This window comes from Phymastichus coffea, unplaced genomic scaffold (genome assembly GCF_024137745.1).
Source record: "Phymastichus coffea isolate CEN01 unplaced genomic scaffold, Cenicafe_Pcof_1.1 PCOF00035, whole genome shotgun sequence".
Classification (NCBI taxonomy): Eukaryota; Metazoa; Arthropoda; class Insecta; order Hymenoptera; family Eulophidae; genus Phymastichus; species Phymastichus coffea.
The window spans coordinates 1,654,357-1,677,652 of NW_026706846.1; the positions used below are offsets into that span (position 1 = coordinate 1,654,357).

The 23,296-nt window shown below is 38.6% G+C and overlaps 1 protein-coding gene across 2 annotated transcripts in view; it reads left to right on the forward strand.

Moving 5' to 3' along the window:
* LOC131663400 (Bardet-Biedl syndrome 1 protein homolog) overlaps positions 1-22,093 on the forward strand; it is a 517,955-nt gene extending 495,862 nt beyond the window's left edge. For both annotated transcript variants that reach the window (XM_058933792.1, XM_058933793.1), the window contains one exon: positions 21,442-22,093. In XM_058933792.1, the coding sequence (XP_058789775.1) occupies positions 21,442-22,074 (633 nt within the window). In that variant the 3' untranslated portion in view covers positions 22,075-22,093. The remainder of the gene's footprint in view (positions 1-21,441) is intronic.
* Positions 22,094-23,296: the final 1,203 nt, after the last annotated feature.

Below are 23,296 nucleotides of genomic sequence, written 5' to 3' on the forward strand. Positions count from 1 at the left end.
TGGTCCCTTTTAGGATCACCACATACATATCACTATTTGATGTTTTTTATAGCAAAATTTGGCGTGTAAAATATAGAAAAAAAATGTAAAAACATTCTAGTGTGATCCTTGTCATTGAAAATATTTTCTCAAGGTCAAATTAAACTATTACAGTACAATTGTTATAGGTGGAATAAAAACTAGACACGTATTTATTAGAACGAGTGTTTTAGATTTATTTTAATTCCAAATTGCGTCAATAAGCGGCGTTTACAAATCCGCAAGAGAAAATTAACCTTTGAAAACTTATAATTAGAATTGTCGCTGCTTAGAATATAATTTTTCCATTGTTGAAAGTGTCTTTTTTGGTTCACACATACAATCATTTTAATATTATTTTTGTATTGGTTGAAAATAATACTCTTATAATTAGTAATAGAGAGTCTGAACGGAAGGAAAATCTAGATACAAAAAGCGAAGAAATCAATGACATGATTTAGAAAATTATTCTAACAAAGAAGAATTTTTTGAAGTCCTACATTTTTCTCAATTAAGGATTTCGAAGAAAGTTCCAAAATAAATCCAAATATCTTTATTCCAGGGAATAGACCAAACGATTAATTCAATTACTTTTATTCTTCTTTAATTGAAAAAATTATACAACAGATGAATAGTTAAAAAATACAATATAATGAAACATCATATGATTATACGTCACCTTGGAAACCTCTTATAAATAATAAATTTAAAAAATTTTCTTGATCTTTCAATTTTAATGAGCCACGTTCGCAATGACAATTTGAAAAGTTCTTAGATTACAGATCCTATGATTCACACTTTAATTTTTTCTCAAATATCTTGCAATAAATATACTTAAATTTTACGATAATTACATTTTTATGATAATATAAAAAATGTGAGACACTCTTTAGCAAAAATAAAGCCGATAATTGACCACTAATCTAAAAAAAATTGTTGATACTCTTATTCCAGGAGAAAATGTGTGCATAGATAAAAGTTTGTTGTTATAGAGAGGTAGGCTTCACTTCAAATAATATCTTCCTTTGAAGAAAAACTTTGGCATCAAGATTTTTATATTCGTAGATTGTGAAACTGAATTTATATTAGGTTTTTTTTTATACTGCTGCAGACACATATTACGGTAAGTTTGGTTTCAAAATTACACGCGATATTGTCACTCACTTTCTACAATTTCATTTTCATAAGAGTCATGGACAATTCGTACACATCTCCTACAGATACAAAAGGTACAAGTTGCTTATACTGATATTTGATAGCGATAAAATTTGAAGATAAACGTAGTGTTCGTATGCTCACTAGTATACATCAACTTCAATTTGAGATCACTGGAAAAAGCACTATAAAACAAAGAAAGATATTGTAAAACTAAAATGTGTTATTGATTATAACCTATTCGAGGTCTGTCCGGAAAGTATCGGGCCTACGTTTATATCTTCGCGCCATAGTGTTCGAGCGACCTCTACCGGACAAAAACGTCAACAGTAAAGCCTCACGAATCTATTGGTTACTTACTGACACCTGCCGAACGTATAGTTCATGCGCAGCGTGTCTTTGTTTGCTGTGCCTTTTTCGCGTTTGTCGGATTTTGATATTGTTAAAAATGACTGAAAAACAAGATCAACGAATTTGCATCAAATTTTGCTTTCAACTCGGAAAAACGAGTTCGGAAACTATTGAAATGATGCAAAAGGCCTTAGGAAGCGAGTGTATGAGCAAAACACGAATAAAAGAGTGGTATAAACGGTTCAAGGATGGTCGCACTTCTATCGATAGTGATTCTCGTTCCGGCCGATATTCGACGACAAAAACGGCAGATAATATTGAGCGGGTGCGACTTGCAATCGAACAAGATCGTCGTATGACTGTGCGAGAACTAGAAGAAGACCTTGAGATACCAAAAACTATCATTTAAAAAAATTTAACCGAAAATTTAGGAATGAAACGCGTGTGTGCGAAATTCATCCCAAAATTTCTCACAGAAGAGCAGAAGAACATTCGCTTAGAAATCGCTCTGGACAATCTGGAAATGACCAATAATGATGATAATGTACTTATAAAAGTTATTACAGGTGATGAATCATGGGTTTATGGTTATGATCCTGAAATAAAACAACAATCTTCACAGTGGAAGCATTCTGAATCGCTAAGACCAAAAAAAGCACGTCAAAGTCGGATCAATGTTAAGTCAATGTTGATGGTTTTTTTCGATTGTGAAGGTGTTGTACACCACGAATATGCACCAACAGGTCAGAAAATCAATAAAGAATACTACGTTCAAATTTTAAAACGTTTGCGTGATGCAGTAAGAAGAAAACGGCCGCACTTTTGGGAAAGTGGTGACTGGCTTCTCCATCACGATAATACGCCAGCGCATTCATCCAATCTTGTGCAGCAGTTTTTGAACAAACACAATATCGCATTACTTCGACAATCTCCATACAGTCCCGACATAGCCCCTTGTGACTTTTGGCCGTTTCCAAACCTAAAAAAACTACTCAAAGGACACCGATTCGATGACAAAACAAGGGTTGAAAACAATACGACGAGTGTACTTAAGGCTATCCCTAAAAGTGAGTTTCAGGACTGTTTTGAAAAGTGGGAACATCGATGGAATCGTGTTATTCAATCAAGTGAGGATTACTTTGAAGGATGCCAGCCACCAGATGATAAAGAATAACGCTAGCACGAAAATATAAAGGTAGGCCCGATACTTTCCGGACAGACCTCGTACATAGGTGGTGTAGACAATATCGATAGGCAATTATCAATAACAGCATTAATAAGAAAAATAATGAAGTGGTATCGGCAACTTTTGTTCCATCTCATCGATCTATCCTTATCTAACGCTAATGTTTGATACAAAATGAAAAAAGGAACCTCGATTATTTCCATCATTCGGAATGGAAATCGTAAGAACATTATTGGAACTTGATCCTACTGAAAATGCTCGTTACAGCAATGAATCTTCTAGCAAATTATCAGGTCAACATTTTCCAAAGCACTCCATAAAAAGAATATGCTACTTATGCAGAATAAGTCAAAATATAAGGTGAACAAATTATATATGTTCCACTTCATTTGTAACATTTCATTTGTAACGGTCTAGGCTGGTCATGGCCAACACCGTCCGTCCCTTCACTCTCTCTCCGATATCGACAAGGGCTCATGGCGGGCATCTGGCGCATGTGTGTTTCGTGCCTGATGCCAGTCTTTTGTTTCAGCATCGGTTTCTCTCTTCGTCAAGAAAGAAAAAGAGAGCAACAACAGTATTAGTGGCCAGGAGTGCGCAACAACATGCGCTCTCGTTCGTCATCGAGAGAGAAAAAGAGAGAGAGAGAGAGAGAGTGTTGCTATAGTGCAACTATAGTGCGGCTAGGCGCGCAACACTTGCCACACTTGGCGGTGCCGCGTGCCTCCGATTAGGCAAGTGAGGGGGGAGGGCGTGAGAAGCAGTCTTTCACGCACTATTGAGTCACTTCTCGCGAACATTAAGGAATTGATCCTGCAAGCGAGAGCATACCAGCTAACGCACCAGAAAAGTATCCTCGAGAGCGGCCCTTTGTCCACCAGTCACGCCATATCGAAGGAGGTCACCGGCCGGCAGAGAGACGGTCAACTCGCCAGCCCAGAGGACTTCGCCAATTAACAGGTAATACTCTCTCCTCTCGTTTCTCTTCCTTAATCGGTTTGAACCCTTTTTGGCTATTCGCGACTTGTGCGCTCTGCCAGGCCCTCGCGGGCCGGCACAGCTGAATTAGTGATTAAGTTTTCATTCTTTTATATCTAGCCAGTCGTGAGATGGCAAGGCGCTAACGTGCCGGTCATCTCATTTAGTGATAAGAAGTTATTGTGTATTACGTTAAGGTTTGATAGATTGTTTTATTCGCCATCGCTCGAGGTAGCGATTTTATAATAAACATATTTGGTTGGTAAAAGGTTTGAATGTTTATTGCGATCGTCTTTCCTCTTCTGCCTTGCTGGGAGCGATACACCGCCTCTCTTACCTCCCCCTCAAAGAATTTGGTGATAGCGGGAAAGGATTATCGGCCAAGAATGGCTGACGCTATTACACATTATGCATAGACCCATGCTTCAAAATGTGTCGCACTACCGATATTACCAGGAAATTAGATTTCCACAGTCGAGCAGTAGGAGCTTACGGAATAAAACACCCCAACGTGAGAGGCAAGGAGACTTGCGGAAATAAAGCACCCTGAAGGGATCGTCAATTTTCCATGTCCACGTCGTAAATTCTGGGTAACGCTATGGCTAAAATAGGGCTTAGTAGAAATAGTGGCTATTGCGAAATATCAATTTTGAAGGTAAAAAGAATCCTGTGCATCAATTTCTCTATTTTCGTCGTATTCAGCGCACCATAACACACACTTATACCAAATTTTAAGTTGAAATGATAAAAAATACAAATTTCACCCAAAAAAGAGTGACTGCCAATGTCAATTTGACCTTGACCTGTAGATGGTCAAAGTCAAATTTACTCTCTGCATCTTTTTCTCATTTGAATTCGAATTCATAACTCAAAAAATAGGTATATTAAATTTGCGGCTACAATAAAGCAAACAAATTTTTTTCATTGGCTTCCTTATAGGGACCACTTGCTGAGTCATGCATCAGCCGATAAAATTTATGACTAAACGTTAAGTCCACCAAGATATGCTGCTCCTTCCGCCACGGCGTGTTCGAGAGCTCCGGGTATTGATTGCCGTCTCCTAGACCTCGCCGAGGCTGTTCCACGGCGAAGCACCGACATCCAGTATGTTTGCGGACACTGATTCGGATCTACTCGACTGCGATATACAGCTCGCGTGTGAGCGCTATTTCTTTTTATATATTCGCGCAGCAAATGCGATCACGAAGTGCTGTATTTGTGTGTGCCTGTGGAATTGTGTATGCGCGTAAGGTGTTAATTGAAATAGTGATAACCATTTCATGTTCGTCTTCGTAAGAAATGAAGGTTCAAAACGATTTTATGTGGACGAACAGATTTAATGTACGTAGGTGTCTCGCGACGTGGTTCGGTTTCCCTGAACAGCCCATAGTCTCTACTAATTATCGGGCTGGCCTTTTGGATTGGTTAGCTCCGAATGCCCATCTTATAATTGCCTAAGACTAAATTTTACAGTCTTCTAAAAGTTAATTGCCAAAATAATGAACAGAACAAAACTACATTTAAATTTTTGGAGTCAATTTGAATTTCTTATAATTTTTTCTTACTGCATCAATTACGTGTGACGGAGAATCATGACATGGTCAGTGTTTGTGTTCAAGCTCTCACCAATGTCCGCGTATCGCGCCAAGCTGCGGATATGTACGTGTTGAGTACACATTCAAGCTTGTTTTTGTTTATGTTGAGGTACGGTGCAGAACGAGTGACAGAGTACAGGTGGTTAGGGGACGAAGAGCGAGAGAGGGATAGAGAGAGATAAAAGACCAAAAAGAGAAAGAGCTAGAAGAGAAAAAAAAGAATAAGGAGTTATACGCACACCCGTGCGCCGACTTTAGTCAATATCTGCAAGTTTATGCAGTGGGCCGTCACGTGCGCTGATTCTTTTAACGTTTTTTCCCGAATTTTCCCGTTACTTCGCCGACGAGGAATTTTTAAATACATGCCCGGTGCGCGGAAGTGATTTTAGTTATTATTGGCTGGGTCGCGCTCGCCCATTTTTTTGAAGTTTTGCTCGGTACCGTTGTATGCGTGAGATTTCGGTGAGGTAATTTAGGTGCTCAGGTGAGCGGCCATTTCCGCAAGAAGTGCGTCAGTAGCAATAGGCAGCAGCTACGAGTAGCGAGGTGTACGACAACACCAGCAACAACAATAGTGACAGGAGCAGCGACAATAACACTGACAATCATGACAACATAAGCAACACCAATAACAGTAGACGACGACAACAAGAACAGCAACACTACAATAATAGTAAGGACAACGACGACAATAGCGGCGACACCAACGGTGACAGCAACGGATCAAAGAGACAACGGACGAGGTCGGTACCGTGATTTTCTCTCTCTCTCTCTCTCTCTCTCTCTCTTTTGGCGCATGTTTGGGACGCCAGCTCCCAGGGGGCAACGTGACAGATATCCCAGTTACTCCATCGGCCGTGATCGACTAATTCTCTGCATGATTTTATTGCTGTGTTAATATTAAGGGTACATAAGGAAATCGGGTGGCAGCCCTTTAGATTTAGATCGCCCGGGCATTTAGATAGTCATTGAATTTTGTCACATATATATTGTTGTTATTTGTTTTCTTTTCTTTTGAATAAATACCTTGTAAAAACCTTTATGTTAAATGACTGTCACAGTCGTCTTTCACCAGTGTCACTCCTCATCCCTAATTCAACTTGCGCGATTTACGTGTTAATGCTCGGCGTGTCATTTAATCGTAAAAGCATTCGCGCCTCCCGAACTCCTGTTTAAAATAATTTTTACCGGCGACCGCGAATTATTCCAATACAGGAACGGTTGTAACTCCGTTACTCATATAAAATCATTTATACAATAATTTTTCACTGTATTAAATCAAATTATATCAATGATATTACCGATAAATTCTACAAAATAAAGCAATAAGTTGTTATCACAATAGAAAACAATTCATTACCATTTTTTTATACGAGAAAGCTTATTATTCATAGAAGTACATTGTGTACATTGTACACTGTGTAATCGTTTTCGATATGGCTGACTTCATTCCTACTGAAATTGTTGATATAATGTTGATTTTCGAAGAATGGCGTGGCAATTATGATATGGCTGCTAGACTTTATGTACAGAAATACCGACGCAGACGTTACCCAAATGCCAATTCCATTCGGACTATAAAAATACGAGCACGAAATGGTCATTTTGTCGCCAATGACGATATCATGAGTATGGAGCGAATAACATTTATGTTTTGGTAATATTAGTACTTCACGTAAACTCGCGTCAGATAGTGTGAGAAAAGGGCATTCAAGACAACGATTCTAAAGATTTTGCGAGCCCAAAAAAATTATCTATGCGATATTACCTTAGTTCAAGCTTTAACATCCAATAATTTGTCAGAACGTACTTATTTCTGTCAATGATTTTTACTAATGAGTGAATTGGATCAAAGTTTTATTCAATTTGTTCTTTTCTCTGATAACGTAAGATTTAAAAGTAATGAAAGCTTCAATCGGCATAACTGCCATTATTGATTAGATGAAAACCTTCACTGCTTTTGATCAGTTAATCATCAACATCGCTAGAGCAACAACGCCTGGTGTGGATTCATGAATGGTTACTTGGTTGGATTTTTTTCGATGACAATATAAATGGACAAACTTTTTGAGAATTTCTCCCCAATTAGTTCTCCCCAATCTGCGCTACTACAAGATGTAGATATACGAGGTGTGATCAAAAAGTAAGGTGAATTTTGAAATTTAGCGGGCTACGTCCGTTCGATCTTCGACTTTTTTATTTGGTTATGTCGGTACACTCGTCTAGAACATACGTTCCAAATTTCAGCTTTGTAGTATATTTGGTTTGTTTGTGAGAGGCATCAAGGTTAGAAGTGTTTTGCGTGCTCCACGATTTGCTGCTGTCTAAAAACATGGATCAAAGAGTTTACATTAAATTTTGTGTGAAAAATGGAATCAAATGTTCCAAAACACTTGAAATGCTGAAAGTGGCATACGGTGAGTCTACTTTAAGCCAAAAAAATGTTTACAAGTGGTATAAACTCTTCCAAGAAGGCCGAGAAGACACCGACGACAAACCTCGTTCTGGACGCCCCAGCACATCAACAACTGATGAGAATGTTGAAGAAGTGAAGAAAATAGTGTTGGGAAATCGTCGAATTACCATTAGAGGAATTGCTGATGATATTGGCATCTCATTTGGTTCGTGCCAATCAATTTTGACGAGTGTTTTAGACATGAGACGTGTGTCAGCGAAGTTTGTTCCGAAATTGCTCAATTTCGACCAAAAGAAACGTCGCATGAGCATCGCCCAAGAGCTACTGAATGACGTCAACGATGATCCAGATTTACTCAACAGGGTTATAACAGGTGACGAAACATGGGTATACGGTTATGACGTCGAGACTAAGACTCAATCGTCCCAGTGGAGGCATTCTGGATCACCAAGACCAAAAAAAGCACGCCAAGTTCGATCAAATGTAAAGGTTTTGCTTACAGTTTTCTTTGACTGCAGGGGCGTGGTGCATCATGAGTTCTTGCCACAGAGTAGAACAGTAAATAAGAAATATTACCTGCAAGTTATGCGCAATTTGCGCGAAGCAATCCGCCAGAAACGTCCGAATTTGTGGAAAAATAAAAATTGGCTTTTGCACCATGATAACGCCCCTGCTAACACATCGTTGCTTGTGCGCGAATTTTTGGCTAAAAGCAACACAGTAACGATGCCACAGGTACCGTATTCCCCAGATCTGGCCCCCTGTGACTTCTTCTTGTTCCCAAAACTGAAGAGGCCCATGAAAGGACGGCATTTTGCCACGATTGAGGAGATAAAGACGGCATCGAAGGATGAACTAAACAAGATCACAAAAAATGATTTTTTAAGTGCTTTGAGAATTGGAGAAAACATTGGTACAAGTGCATTATATCCGAGGGGGATTACTTTGAAGGAGATAAAATAAAAATTGATGAATAAATAAATATTTTTTGAGAAAAATAAAAATTCACCTTACTTTTTGATCACACCTCGTACACTACCAGTTATAAATTTTAGAAAAATTTGTGAAAAAAGCTATTTTTTTAAATTTCCTATTAAGAGAAATACTAATTTTTTATGCGTTGCGAAATTTTATAAAGTCATTTTCTATTTTTTATAGCACTTTAATAAGTATCAATTTTTCAAATTTTTAAAAATTTTTTCAATCACTTGTATTTTTGAAAATATCGGTGATTAGTAAGAAATTCTGATAGAGATCGAAAAATATTGCAAAAACCTACAATTAATTACTTATGACCTTTCTCACTACGACGCTCTTTTAAAAACAAGTGATTAAATATCACCACTAATGAAAAAGTAAATGTAGATTTACCCATTTTAAATGCATACACTCTTACTCAAATAACTCTTCTGAATCTGCAGAAATCAGTAAAATAGTCATTACAAAAGTTATAAGGTTTAAAGAAAAGTATTATGTGGTGAAATTGAATGTTTTCTTGAATTCAATTTTCAAGGTCATATATTAAGGTTAATAGCGGGGAGCAGAAAAGCTTTACACTATGGGGTAATTCAATGAATTTTGTGATAAAATTAAATTTCACGCGACTAAAATTACATAGAAGGATGAATAAACGGCATTTAAAAGGTGAAGGGATGGAAAATAAAGAAAAATCATTCCAGTTTAGAAATTTTGATTCCTATTTTTAATTCAAAAAAGAAACTATATCTAAAAGTATCCAAGAACGAGTAATTAATTAACCACAAATCGGTAACATCTGCCTTACCTGCACAATTGTCGCGATTATGCCCAGACTTACGTCTGTGAAAAAATATCGCTATTCCTTTTTCAGAACCATCCAATATCTTAACTTGAGTAGAAAACTGTACAAACGACTTGAAAATCTGCGGCGATAATCCTTTCATAGATCTCATTGGCTGCCCACGTCAGCGTAGTACGCAATCTATTTGCCTAAAAAGCTACTTGTGACGATTTTTCTCGTCGTTAATGTCCTTCACATTTACTCGGTGGCGGTCCATGCAATATAATTGAATAATTCCATTAATTTTATCTCTAATTTGTACACCAATAAAATTATGACAAAATTCAATATGGCAATTAATAATCAAAAATTTCAATATATGCGCTAGCGCCATAAGTCGGATATGATTAACAAATCGTAGTATTGAATAGCATAATTGTCAGGTAACAAGATGCTTATGACATAGATAATCCCTTACTTGTCAGATAGTTATAATATATTATACTCACAGCAATAGTAAAATGCAACAATAATATTAATTCAACAAATTTTTGTATATATGTTTTTGGTACACTGAAAAACTGATGAGTCTGTCATTTGAAGATTATAAAATTGAAAGTTTTAAGTGGTAAGATACTTGGGGATGGTGGACTTTGGATGTGAGAGCTTGACATAAGAAAAATTTGTTGTTTATAAGCTAAAAATAACCGATGCTAGATTAGGGTGTTAGTTAGTTTAGGACATGGAAGCTTACTCATTTGAAAATATCTATGATAAAAATAAAAACTTCTTTTACTTTATATTTTTTACGTAACGTTTATTCCCATAAAATCATGAATTTTTGTATGTGGGAGGGTAATTTCTTGAGATTTAATCATAAATGAATTAATAGGTCTGCTCTTACATACAAACTCCTTTATCATTGTGTCTGTGAAATATCCAGCTGATAATGGTTTTAGGGCAATGTAATGGTAATTATCGTGCAAAAGCTATGCGGTATACTGATTGTGAGTTGTATCTACAAAGAAAAATATCCTTTGATTGGTTGGGTTTATCAAGGCTTGTTCTACTTGTGACAACTATGACATTTCGCGTTTAGACCATTTTTTAAGCATTTGATCTTAATTGATCCTTATGGAGTCCACGAAAAAAAATGTTTGATGAACGGTTTTGGACGTAAAATTTTGGACGTAAAAAATGATTGTAACCTTGAAATAATCTTGAAAAATTATCTCAAGGTCAAATTGAAGGTGACCAAAAGTTGGCACTAACCATTTTCCTCTACACCATGTTTTTGTATCTGGCTTGCATTCGAAGAGATTTGGCTGCATAGATTAAAATGAGACACCGTGTATATAGGAGACTATAGATCTGATATCTATATCTGTCACACATGTGATGAGAGCAAGCAGTAGCCTGCTTCCGTGGGTCCCTTTCCATCTCCCCTTTTCCCTCGTCCAGGCTCAGTGATCAGTATTGGGCGCACTTTTTTTATGCGCTTAATACTGTATATCTTTTCCAGCCGCCGAAGATTGTCGAGACTGGCCGAGATGACCGGAAGAGAGAGAAAGTGAGAACGTTGCAGCTAAAGATAGAGATATTGATATTGATATTGATATTAACTTTATTAAACCGTAGGATATGACCCTGTATGGTTGTGTGATATACAAGCGATTCAAGTATTACAATGGCTATATGATAATAGCAGTATATTAACGATGACATGAGAAAATTCTTACTTATGTAGTATAATAGAAACAGGGAGAAATGAAAACGCATGATTATAACAATATTTAAGAGCCGCTCGTGTGTGTACAAAATAAGTCGCATTATTATCAAGTAGTCTTATGAGCTAATGGATTAAACTAGACTGACAACGTGTACAATTCTAATCGCTGTACAGTACACGCAGGTGCATAAAGTAAGGTGATTAAAACCAAAAGCTAAATATTATTGGCGAAATCATATCAAAGATAACGACCCGGTACCAATAGGTAGGCTGATGTCTTCGTGAACGCGGCAACATGAAAGGGATATTGAGCCTCGGGCAGCAATACAAAGGCAGGGATATTTACCATGTGCTCGTTTATAACCCTCGCTTTAAAATTTTGGAGCTCAAGAAGCTGCATAAGCTTGAAGAGCCAGTGCCTCAGTTCTTGCTGCCTGTCAGCAGATATGGACGTGACCGATAGCTGATTAAGGAGGTCCATTCCACGGATAGCTAATGAGCGTTTCCAGGTTTCTGTACGTGGAGCGCGGAAGTGGAAAGCTGCTGGCCGGTTTCTTGTGGATCTACTATTGATGGTTTGCTCATCAAGGAGAGACAAGTTAGTTACGAGATAGGCGGGCGCACTGTCACAAACGACCTTGTACAGGAGTCTGGCGAGAGCGATGTTACGCATGGAGGCAAGTGAGAGCCAGTTTAATTTCAACTGGTGGAATGAAACATGTGTTGAGAGGTCACTTGTTGGGATATATGGAATGTACCCAGCAACAAACCGGACGCAGGCGTTTTGTGCGACCTAAAGATCAGATCAGCGCTCTTTATCAAGGTCCATAAAAACAACCGAGGCGTAGTTGAAGATTGGAAATACAAGAGTTCCGACCAGGTTTTTCTTCATGCTCAAAGACATAGATTTCCGGTGGAATTTTAAAGAAGACAGAGAGCCATGAACCTTTCGGATGATATCGGAAGTGTGATACTTCCATTGGAGAGTGGAGGACAAAGTAACCCCAAGACTTTTGGCTGTGTTTGAGAATGTAATCGGTATGCCGTTTATCACAAATTGTGGCAGAATAGCAAAGTTAATCTCTGCAATATACGAGGTGTGATCAAAAAGTAAGGTGAATTTTTATTTTTCTCAAAAAATATTTATTTATTCATCAATTTTTATTTTATCTCCTTCAAAGTAATCCCCCTCGGATATAATGCCCTTGTGCCAACGCTTTTTCCAATCCTCGCATTTCAAAAAATCATTTTTTGTGATCTTGTTTAGTTCATCCTTCGATGCCGTCTTTATCTCCTCAATCGTGGCAAAATGCCGTCCTTTCATGGGCCTCTTCAGTTTTGGGAACAAGAAGAAATCACAGGGGGCCAGATCTGGGGAATACGGTACCTGTGGCATCGTTACTGTGTTGCTTTTAGCCAAAAATTGCGCATAACTTGCAGGTAATATTTCTTATTTACTGTTCTACCCTGTGGCAAGAACTCATGATGCACCACGCCCCTGCAGTCAAAGAAAACTGTAAGCAAAACCTTTACATTTGATCGAACTTGGCGTGCTTTTTTTGGTCTTGGTGATCCAGAATGCCTCCACTGGAACGATTGAGTCTTAGTCTCGACGTCATAACCGTATACCCATGTTTCGTCACCTGTTATAACCCTGTTGAGTAAATCTGGATCATCGTTGACGTTATTCAGTAGCCCTTGGGCGATGCTCATGCGACGTTTCTTTTGGTCGAAATTGAGCAATTTCGGAACAAACTTCGCTGACACACGTCTCATGTCTAAAACACTCGTCAAAATTGATTGGTACGAACCAAATGAGATGCCAATATCATCAGCAATTTCTCTAATGGTAATTCGACGATTTCCCAACACTATTTTCTTCACTTCTTCAACATTCTCATCAGTTGTTAATGTGCTGGGGCGTCCAGAACGATGTTCGTCGTCGGTGTCTTCTCGGCCTTCTTGGAAGAGTTTATACCACTTGTAAACATTTTTTTGGCTTAAAGTAGACTCACCGTATGCCACTTTCAGCATTTCAAGTGTTTTAGAACATTTGATTCCATTTTTCACACAAAATTTAATGCAAACTCTTTGATCCATGTTTTTAGACAGCAGCAAATCGTGGAGCACGCAAAACACTTCTATCCTTGATGCCTCTCACAAACAAACCAAACATACTACAAAGCTGAAATTTGGAACGTATATTCTAGACGAGTGTACCGACATAACCAAATAAAAAAGTCGAAGATCGAACGGACGTAGCCCGCTAAATTTCAAAATTCACCTTACTTTTTGATCACACCTCGTATGCCTCACTGCCAATAATCATAGCTTTAGTTTTGGTTAGGTTGATGTCGAAGCAGTTTGCTGCTGCCCAGTCGGCTACTGCCTGTGCATTAATCTGGGCTTGATCTAGGCCCATCTTGAGGTCATGGGGTGAGCAGTGGACATATATTTGCGTGTCATGAGCATAGATGATATGCTTAGCAAACTGAAGTACTTTCGGCAGGTCGTTTGTACAGATTGCGAAGAGCAGAGGTCCTAAGACGCTACCCTGGGGAACGCCAAAGGCAGCGTGAAGCCATTGAGTGACTGAGCCATTTTCCTCTATTACTGACTGAGTCCGATCGGCTAAATAGTTGAAGAACCAGGTAAGGGCGCTATGAGAGACATTGATAGCGCGGAGTTTCTTCAGGAGAAGAGTATGGGAGATGCAATCAAAAGCTTTCGAGAGAGAGAGAGAGAGAGAGAAAGAGAGAGAGAGAGAAAAAGAGACAGAGAGAGAGTTAGAGAGTTAGAAAGAAAGAGAAGGAGAGCACGCACGTATGCACGCACTATGCAGGCTTAGGCAGGCGTGCAACGCGCAACCAATTAGTGTTTTTGTACGCCGCCTAATAAGTGGAAATAGTTACTGACCGCGTATTAGACTTTCGCATTTGTCTCTCGTCATCAGTGAGTTTTTTGGATCAGTCGGCTAGAAAACTCTCCCTCGTGCTCGCCCATAGCCTTGATCATCCCTTTGTTCCTGCGAGCCGTTTTACCATTTGCCATTTTCAGAACCGGCTGCTCTCTTAGAATTGATGCGCTATTGCGATTTGGAAGACCTACGGAACCGATATGTTAGATATTTATTAACCTTTTAAGGACGGGACGGGTCGATATATCGACCACCAATTTTGTCAGGCACTCCACGTGACATATTCTTTCATTTTATGCACAAATATTGTGCAAAAAAAAAGTCAAATTTTAACTTAAAAATCCCCGTCCTTAAAAGGTTAATTAAGGAGCAACCAGATTTGTGACCGCCGCTGCATTCGAGCGATTTTGCATCTGGCCGAACCCCGAATTTGCTATACAATGAACAGCAGGAAGTATCAGCGGACGATGCACAAAGCGCAATGCACTTCAGCGACGAATTTACGATGGCTGCTGCGCCCTTGGCAGCTGTATTGCAGCGCGAGCAAGAACAAGCGCCGCTGGTAACGTGCGCAGCCATTCCTTGCAAGCAAATCTAGTCGCTGGGTAGAAGCATGGTTGCACTCGATAAAAATGTGTTGCCGTCGGCAGCTCGTCTGCCGTTAGGTAGCACAGAGAGATGCGCGCGCGAGTAGGACGCGCGAGATTAGGGTGAGCGTAGCACTAGTGTGCTAAGCCAGATCTAGGGGGCCCTTACAGCCGTGCCTCGCTAGATTTATAAGCAAGAAGCTAGACAGGGCATCGCGAATGATGCGAATGCAGTTTTTAGAGTGAAAAAAGAGACGGTGCATAGTAGGGGGTTCAGGCCGAGCAGCAGACTTCATTGCCGCCTCAGGCCAGACCGTCTGGCAACCACGTGGCGCTAAAGATGCCCGCGGCTGCGACTAAGCAAGCGTATACGAGCGCACAATGAGTAGGGCAGATAGTACGCGTATCAACGCTGATTCTAGCAGGTCAGCGAGTCAATGACACACGGTGCGCCAAGAGTCAACTCTTGGGTTGAAGACGACTTGAAGCGCGAGGTACGGGCAGCCACTACAAATGAAACACGAGCACCGACTTCATTCAAGAAAAAGTCGGCTGCAGGTAAGAAAAGTATAGTTAATATGAAGTAGAAAAAGCAAGTGGAAAAAGTAGAGATTTTCCAGATAAGTGATGCGAGTACGTGCCTGTCAGATACCAATAGTTACGATACGCGAAAAGAGAGACCGTTAAAAAGAGATCGGGTAAAAAAGGTAGAGAGATCGAGCAGATAGAACAGCCCTCCGCGAGTAAAGTATATCAATGGTATACTTGCAGACGGAATAAGCGCACTCACTGCCTGGTCACTCCGTTTTTCAGGTAAAAGATGGTATGAACACGTTGAGTTTTTTGTCAAGCTTTAACGATTGCCAGTGTTATTACAACATCCCTGACGAGCAGATACTTATCGCGATAGGTAGCGTATTCCGTGATAAGGCACGCTCGTGGTATGAGGTAAATCGTGGCAATTGGAAGACGCTAAAAGACTTTAAAAAAAGTTTTTTTGGCAAATTCTGTGACAGAAAACAGCTTTATGGTGAGCTTAGACAGAGAACGCAAGGCGGAGACAAGAAAATCATTGATTACATAGTGGCTTGTCAGACGATGGTGGGTCATTTCGATCAACCGGTTTCGATTAAGCATCTATCAGTCATTCTCATAGAAGGCTTACACCCGAGATACAGACGGTACCTTGAGATAAAAACGTTTGAAGATTTGAACGGTTTTAAAGAGGCAGGAATGGCGTTAGAAGATCGTATATCACGTTGGAAAAAGTAGCAACGGTAGTCAACAGTTGACGCAACGTTAATACCAAAATTTGCATACACTGAGACCAAGAAGTCTCAAGGTAAGCAGAAATTGGTAGGAGTTATTGAGGACCTTAGTCATGGGGTAGAAGAAGTTTTGATAGAGCCATCAAAGAAGAAAGCATAGCCAAAGAAAAAGTAAGGTGAAAAGAGCGAAAACCAGGAAGATGAAGTTGCCGTGGCTGCGGCCGGCAGGCAGCAACCGCCGGCGACGAGCCAACCTGCGAAAGAAACCGTACCTGCTCAGCAGAGCGCACAGGCTTCGCTAGCATCGGCTTCAATAGCAACCCTTAGCTTCATTCCACAGCAGAGCTCTCAAAGAAATGATACGTTTAGAAGCAATTGAAATACGGTACGGGGGACTGTTTGTGTGTAATTGCAACGTGGTAGGACATAGGAGCGTACAATGTCCGTGAATAATTTGAACAATTATTCTAATAAAATTATTCTAATAACTATTATTCTAATAAAATAAACAATTATTCTAATAAAAATCTAAAAAAAAGAAGAAGAAAGAAAAGATTGTGAGCTGAGCACGTACCGTCGCGTCGATTTTCGGCAGTATTTGCTGAGATACAGTGCGAACCGTCACGCGTACCATTTATTACAGTTTGTTTGGAGTTTTTTTATCTGCGTCCTCGACGACAAGTATTGTTCGGAAACGCGCCTTGTGCGCGGAGTGGATTGTATTATTGACTTGATCGCTTCCAGCTACCGGCTTTGTTTGTTTATCCGGCACCGGTGTGTATATGTTTTTGACGAGGTGACGCGGATGCACGCGTAAACAGCTATTGTCGCTAGGAGTGCGACAAGGTTGGACAACAGCAGTGACAGTTAGCGAGATGTGCGCTGCAACAGCAATAGGTAACAGCAACATCAGGCAACAGCAGCAGATAGACGACAGCGACGACAACATTAACAATAACAGCAACAATAGCGACGAAGACAACCACAGCAACAACGACATTGACGACAACAATGATAACAGCGACGATGTTAGGGAATGGTCAACGAAGTCGGTGTTACGGTTCTCTCTCTCTCTCTCTCCCTCTTGCATGCTTCGGGCGTCGTTTTGTCACGGGTAATGTGGTTGATCTACCAAATTCGGCCACTCGTTATCCTGCTGTTACTGTTACTCGATCTTTTGTTCTTGTTACTCGGAAGTCCTGCGGGTAGCGATAACGGCTGCTCACGCATGAACTGCGTAGCCACACCGGTAGCCCACAGGCATCGGTGCCGGGTATTTACTAAGGACGGCTTGGAAACAACACAGCCAACACAATACTGCTCACAAATCTCGTTCGCGCACGGAGCATGTATCCGTAATAATCTCGTTGGTGAGGTCACGGGAAAACTCAGGATAAACCGTTAGAAAAGGCTCCCGCAAAATTTTAGCAAACACTGCCGAAAATCGGCAACGAAAATGCACATGCAGCTCCCACTTCTCTCTCTCTCTTTGATAGTCATCGCAGTATCTTTTCAACGGCTCTTCCATCTTTACAGTTTATTTACCCATTCTGCATCACGCTTTCGAGTAAACTGTTCCAGATAGTGCATCTCCCACGAAGCCAACAAGCGTACGCCGTTTTCTGCATAATTATTTGTATCTTGCCCTGGAATTTGCATTACTTTCGCAACCGATACAACATAACCTGATCTACATGACGCACAATCAACACTTCTCAACTGTTCAATCTCTCTACTGGATCAATTTGCCGTACCATAGCTGCACCTGGAAACTTCATCACGAATTTGGCCGTTTTTGCTTTACCAACGACGAACATCATCGCTTAAGCATCTTGTAACGGTCCTATTTATGAGCTGTTATTAAATCACTGCAACTAGTCTAACGTATTAATCTGTTTAGTCAAAACAATACATTAAGCGGCGCTACCTCACTGTTTACGCGACTGTGTACAAATAAGAGTCGAGTCAAAACAAATAGCGTGACGTCACAAATAATAGACATAGATATAATGAATCATAACATTGAGAAAAATATGTTAATTATAGATAATTTGAATATAACAAAGTATCAATTATATAGATTTTAACATACAGATTCACAATATCTTATTCAATCATAAATTTATAACGAATATCGATATGTAAAGTTAATTTATTTATTAACATATGAAATATTAGAAAAATATAAATAATTTATATGTAAAATGAATAAGCATAGAACATGAGTAAGAATTGGTTTCATTAATAACAGCTAAATAACAACTGTTATTAATAAATAAACAACTAATAATTTATTTAAACAATAAGCGATATATAGAACGAAAATATTAAGTTAATACTTGATAATGACAATTTTATGATTTAGAAATCTTATATAATTAACCTAATAATCGCATATTAAAATTAAAAGAAAACCGTTACAAATATGAAAAATTAGTCATAATTCAAATGTTATTAATTAATTTAAATAATTAATTTTGGAAAATACTTCCAAAATTAATTAACTATAAAGTTATATGAAATTTTAATAATTTTCTATTGTAAATAATGTAATATCACGTTAATTAACTTTATTAGTTAATAACTTTTGACGACACTATTGGCGATAATTATATATTGTATAAAATCAACAAATAACTAGTTCTGTAAAATTTACATGTGTAAAAAACTTAATATTAATGGTTATTTACTTGTAAATGAAGAAAAATCATTTCTCAAAATTCGCGAATGTCTCTCGAATTTTCGATGAAATCTCTCCTGCAATAATAAGCGGGAAAATCTGTGTATAAATAGGCCCACCTTTGCACAGGCTGGATTCATTCACTTCTAGCCTTGCAAAGTGAGCGCATGAGTTTGAATAAACTTGGATCAACACCTAAGTTCTTTCTCTCATTGTGATTTACTAAGCAAGATTAACCTTTCCTTATAATTTGAGCTCGACTTATAGAACATCTCGCGCTATAAGAAACTTGGGCCGAATTATATCCTATCCAAGAAAGACTTTAGCTCTGCTTATGGGACAACTCGCACCATAAGAAACTAGGGCATTGTCTGACATTCCTCGATATTTTACAATTACTTATATATATTTGATTTACTTATTTATTATATTTGTTTCATTTATCTATATCCTTGAAATTAGAGTAAAATCATCGGAAACAAATTCTTACTCATTAGCTAAATTACGAGAGTTCGAATTATTTTTATTTATAAGTGATACGAACATCACAATCTTTTTCTTTTTCTTCTTGTTTGTTAAGTGAGGGAGATTTTTCTTTGTTTTCATCTTGTCGCCACTCTGTATTCGCTCATTCTACCATTCATTATATGTCATACTTGTTGCGAATTTGTAATTATCATCATTAAGATTAATTTGTAATTATCATCATTTAAGACTAAATTTACTGCGTTCTATCTAGCCTCATCCTCATTTTCATTTTCATTATCATTTTCTTTATTGATCATCATTAATTTTAAGTCGTTTGCGATTCCGGAGATAAGTGAAGTTATTTCGCGAATTTTTCGCGCCAAATTTTCTCTTAATACAATTTTGCGTTCCTTATTATTGCGAGAACCACTTTCTCGCGAATTTTGATGTTTCCGCTACACCTTCTATGATAATTCGCTTTTCCTAGGTAGATGTTACTTTTTCTAGTTTATCATAGCTGGTAGGTTGCGCGTGCCACCACGTCATTTGAATTTGCTCGCGCCCTTGGGCCACTTGAATTTGTGCGCGAATTTGCAAATATCATAAGCATTTCCAAACTATTTTAAATTATTTTGCCTATTTATGTCAAGCCACGTGTGTACCAAGTGCGGATTGATCGTGCGACGACCTGAGCAATTACTCCTCTGTGACTCCTGTAATTCCCTTTATCACAATCTCTGTATTTCACCTAACTAACTCAAGATCAGTCGATCATAATTCTGCCGAATTTAATTGCTGCCTCAACTGCTCGTTGAATGAAGACACACCTCTAAATAATACCGCCTTGGACATCTTCGCCACACCTATTGGACACTCCCCTTCTATCATAGCACTTGCCAGGAAACGTCTTGCCTCGCCAACACAACCATCACTGCTGCCGATCACCAAGCTTCACAGATCTGAGATGGTTTCGACTCCAGGGTATATGGTGCCACCACCAACTTCTTGCACCTCGCAGATGCTCATAGATTCGACACAGATTTCCTTGACTGCGCGTATACAGAACACTAATTACTCTGCTATGTCTGAGGTACCGGAATGGTTTCGCAGGAAGTCACAGCTGAACGTGGAGCATCACGCAAATAAAGCGCAACTCAACTCTGAGCGGTTTGAGAAGCTTTGTGGACTCTGAACCAAAACGCAGGAGGAATTTCGCGACGCCCAGTTTGCGATGGTTGATGAGCCTGAAATCCTGGTCCATGGTTTGCCTGCTGAATTTCGAGGTTCTCTCTTCCAGACCGCAACTTCTATTCTCGTTGCGCTTGATTTTGATGGAGAGCACAACCTGCCTGCGATCATTGCGACGAGGGAGTGGAGTCCCTCAACCACTGCTCGCTCTGCTGCGCCCCCAGATCGGCCGCAACTGTCCTCTCTCTTGAATCATAGCGCTCGTCGGAAGTTGTTTACCTTCCTGCTCAATTCACCATCCTCTCGAGACAGAATAATCAAGTATTCGCCCTGGCTTAAAGAGCATACTGCGCAGACGATCTTTGGCGAATATTGTATTATTTCTATTTTTATGTATGCATCATAACTTCATTCTCATATTCTTTACATATTACGCTTAACCTAAGTTAATATTTGCAAAGAGGGAGGGGAAGAAATATCCTTACAGACACAGCCGAGTGCGCCACTACTGTGCCTCTTGTGATTTATTTAAGGGACCTATTCCTAAATAATAAATTCTGTTCATGACATCGACTACCTCTTCATCCAATTATACAAAAATCATCAAAGGATTTTCACGTCATTCCGTGGTAGAACGTTGTTCCTTCTTTTTATCATTATAGTTGAGCGAAATCAGAGTAGACCGAATTATAACGTGATAAATAAATTTTAATCATAATTCAGTAGGAGTTAAAAATGAGTTTACGAGCGTTAAAAAATTGTTAACGCATAACTGTCCGAGATTGATCCACAGCCCCTTCTCCTTCAATACGTCTCTTGATGTAATACAATATGGTATAGCCCAAGTTACGTAAATAAGTAATATTTAGTATTGGATGTTCCAAGCAGTCCTAGTCATCAGCTTCTCCATGAATCTTGATAACGAACATTTTCTCTTCAACGATTATTTGATGTAGTTTTTAGTATGAAAGATAACATTTTTATAATACTACACTATGATTTTTTCATTTATATATTAGTATAAAATTGTATAATATGAAGTTAATTATATAAGATTCATTTTCAAAAAATCAAGTTTTAAAAATCATTTATGATTTAATAATATTTAAGAATAATTAAATAAAAAAGAAATTTTATGATTTTCAGTACGGTCGACTTGGTCAAGAAGAACGTGCTATTGCAATGATTACATGTAGTGGTGGCTTGAGCGTGAAAATATTGAAACGTACAGCAGATTTTAGCATACAGACAAATCAACAATCGAACTTCAATTTTATATATACTCAACAAAAATTCAGTATTCCAAAAAAAACAAAATTAGTTATCGAACAAACTATTAGGGAAAGGTCTGAACATGCCGAAATTCACACCACATTTCAGCAAGGATTTTTGAGGCTACGCCTTAAAGCAGCTAATAAAGTTCATGGAATGCTTTTATTCAATCAAGCAACTACATCTATGCCAATTACATTACAATTTTCAGTATTAGGTTTCGGACCAGATTATATTATAAAAATTATAATTACCCATACAACATCTGGATATTTCAATAGAAATTTATATTTAGTTTGTAGAAGTGATAATATCATGGTTAAATCAAGATTAATTAAACTACCTTTTCTTATAACAGGAGTACCACTCCCGATAACTTTTTCGATAACATCAAACATTCCTCTAACAAAAAAAATATATATCTTGTTATGTTTTAAAGGTCAAGTAAGACCATTAATCAATTTGACTGTCTTCATGCCAGTTATTGATGAAGATATTGATGCTTAGTTAACCTATATCTATAACATTCTTCTATACTGTAGCTTATTATCAAGAATAAAATTTTGATGATATTACCATTTCTCCGCATCAAATCTATTTCTACATCAAAATGCACATCTTCGAGATTGTTATTCTCTCTGACTTACTACTGTTATAAAAGTTTATACATATTCGTGCCTTATCCCCATCTTCTACATAGTATAAGACTTTGTTAAATAAGTACTGTAACGGGGTGAATGCTCCGTTTTATTCAGATAATTCGTTCGACGGGCGATTGTATCGAGATGCGCCCGGTGATATCGAAGTATTCAAATTCATTAGTTGGAGAGCAGGAGGGGACGGGAGTCAGTCAACCAACTTACTACTGGCTAGAATTGATAACAGTGAAATTATAATTCGAATCACATGCGAGTTAGTTTATTTACTTATACTCTACAATATACTTGGCCCGCGTGTTTATGTTTACGAAACGCGCGCGCGACAATAACATGCAGTGCCGGAGCGTTCACAGCTCTTTGTTCGCAGAGTTAATACATGCACGCTGCCGATTCTTACAGAGTACGAGGGATTAATAATTCGCTCCGCGCAGTCATATACAAAGTCGCAATACTAAGCTGGCCAGCTTACCTTATTATCGGTCGCACTATTAGAAGGGGGAGAAGAAAGTTCGTTTATCCGCCTCCGGGACGTCAGTCCTTGAATGAAGTGTCTCGCACTCTCGGTTTCGTCCTCGATGGCGAAACCTTTCACTCACACACACTCGCACTCTCACAACAGTGACGACAAAAGTACAGCTTTTGTAGATGTCTGTTCAATTCAGCTGGCTCGTTTCAGCACTCGGAAACTCGGGAAAACTCTAGTTGTTAATAACTGCAGTTGGATGCTCCAATGGCTAGTCCTCGACTGGTTATTTTATATTCGCACGCGTTCCGTCTCGTCTCATATCGAGTTCCCTTTTTCTATTTTCCCCAACCAATAGGTGCTGCCCTCGCAGGCAGCCGCATGATTGAGGCGATAGCGCTAACAAGACGTTTACCGTCACAGTACGTTTCTATTTTTATAGCAGTTAGCAGTCAATTAACTATTATTAAGTAATTATGTTTTCTGCTGATTCTTCATTTCTTTTTCTTTTATTTTCTTCTCAACTAATACAAGTGTTTAAGTCGTTTTTATCTTGAATAATTTCTAATTTATTATATAAATACTTACTAGCAACTATCATGATGTT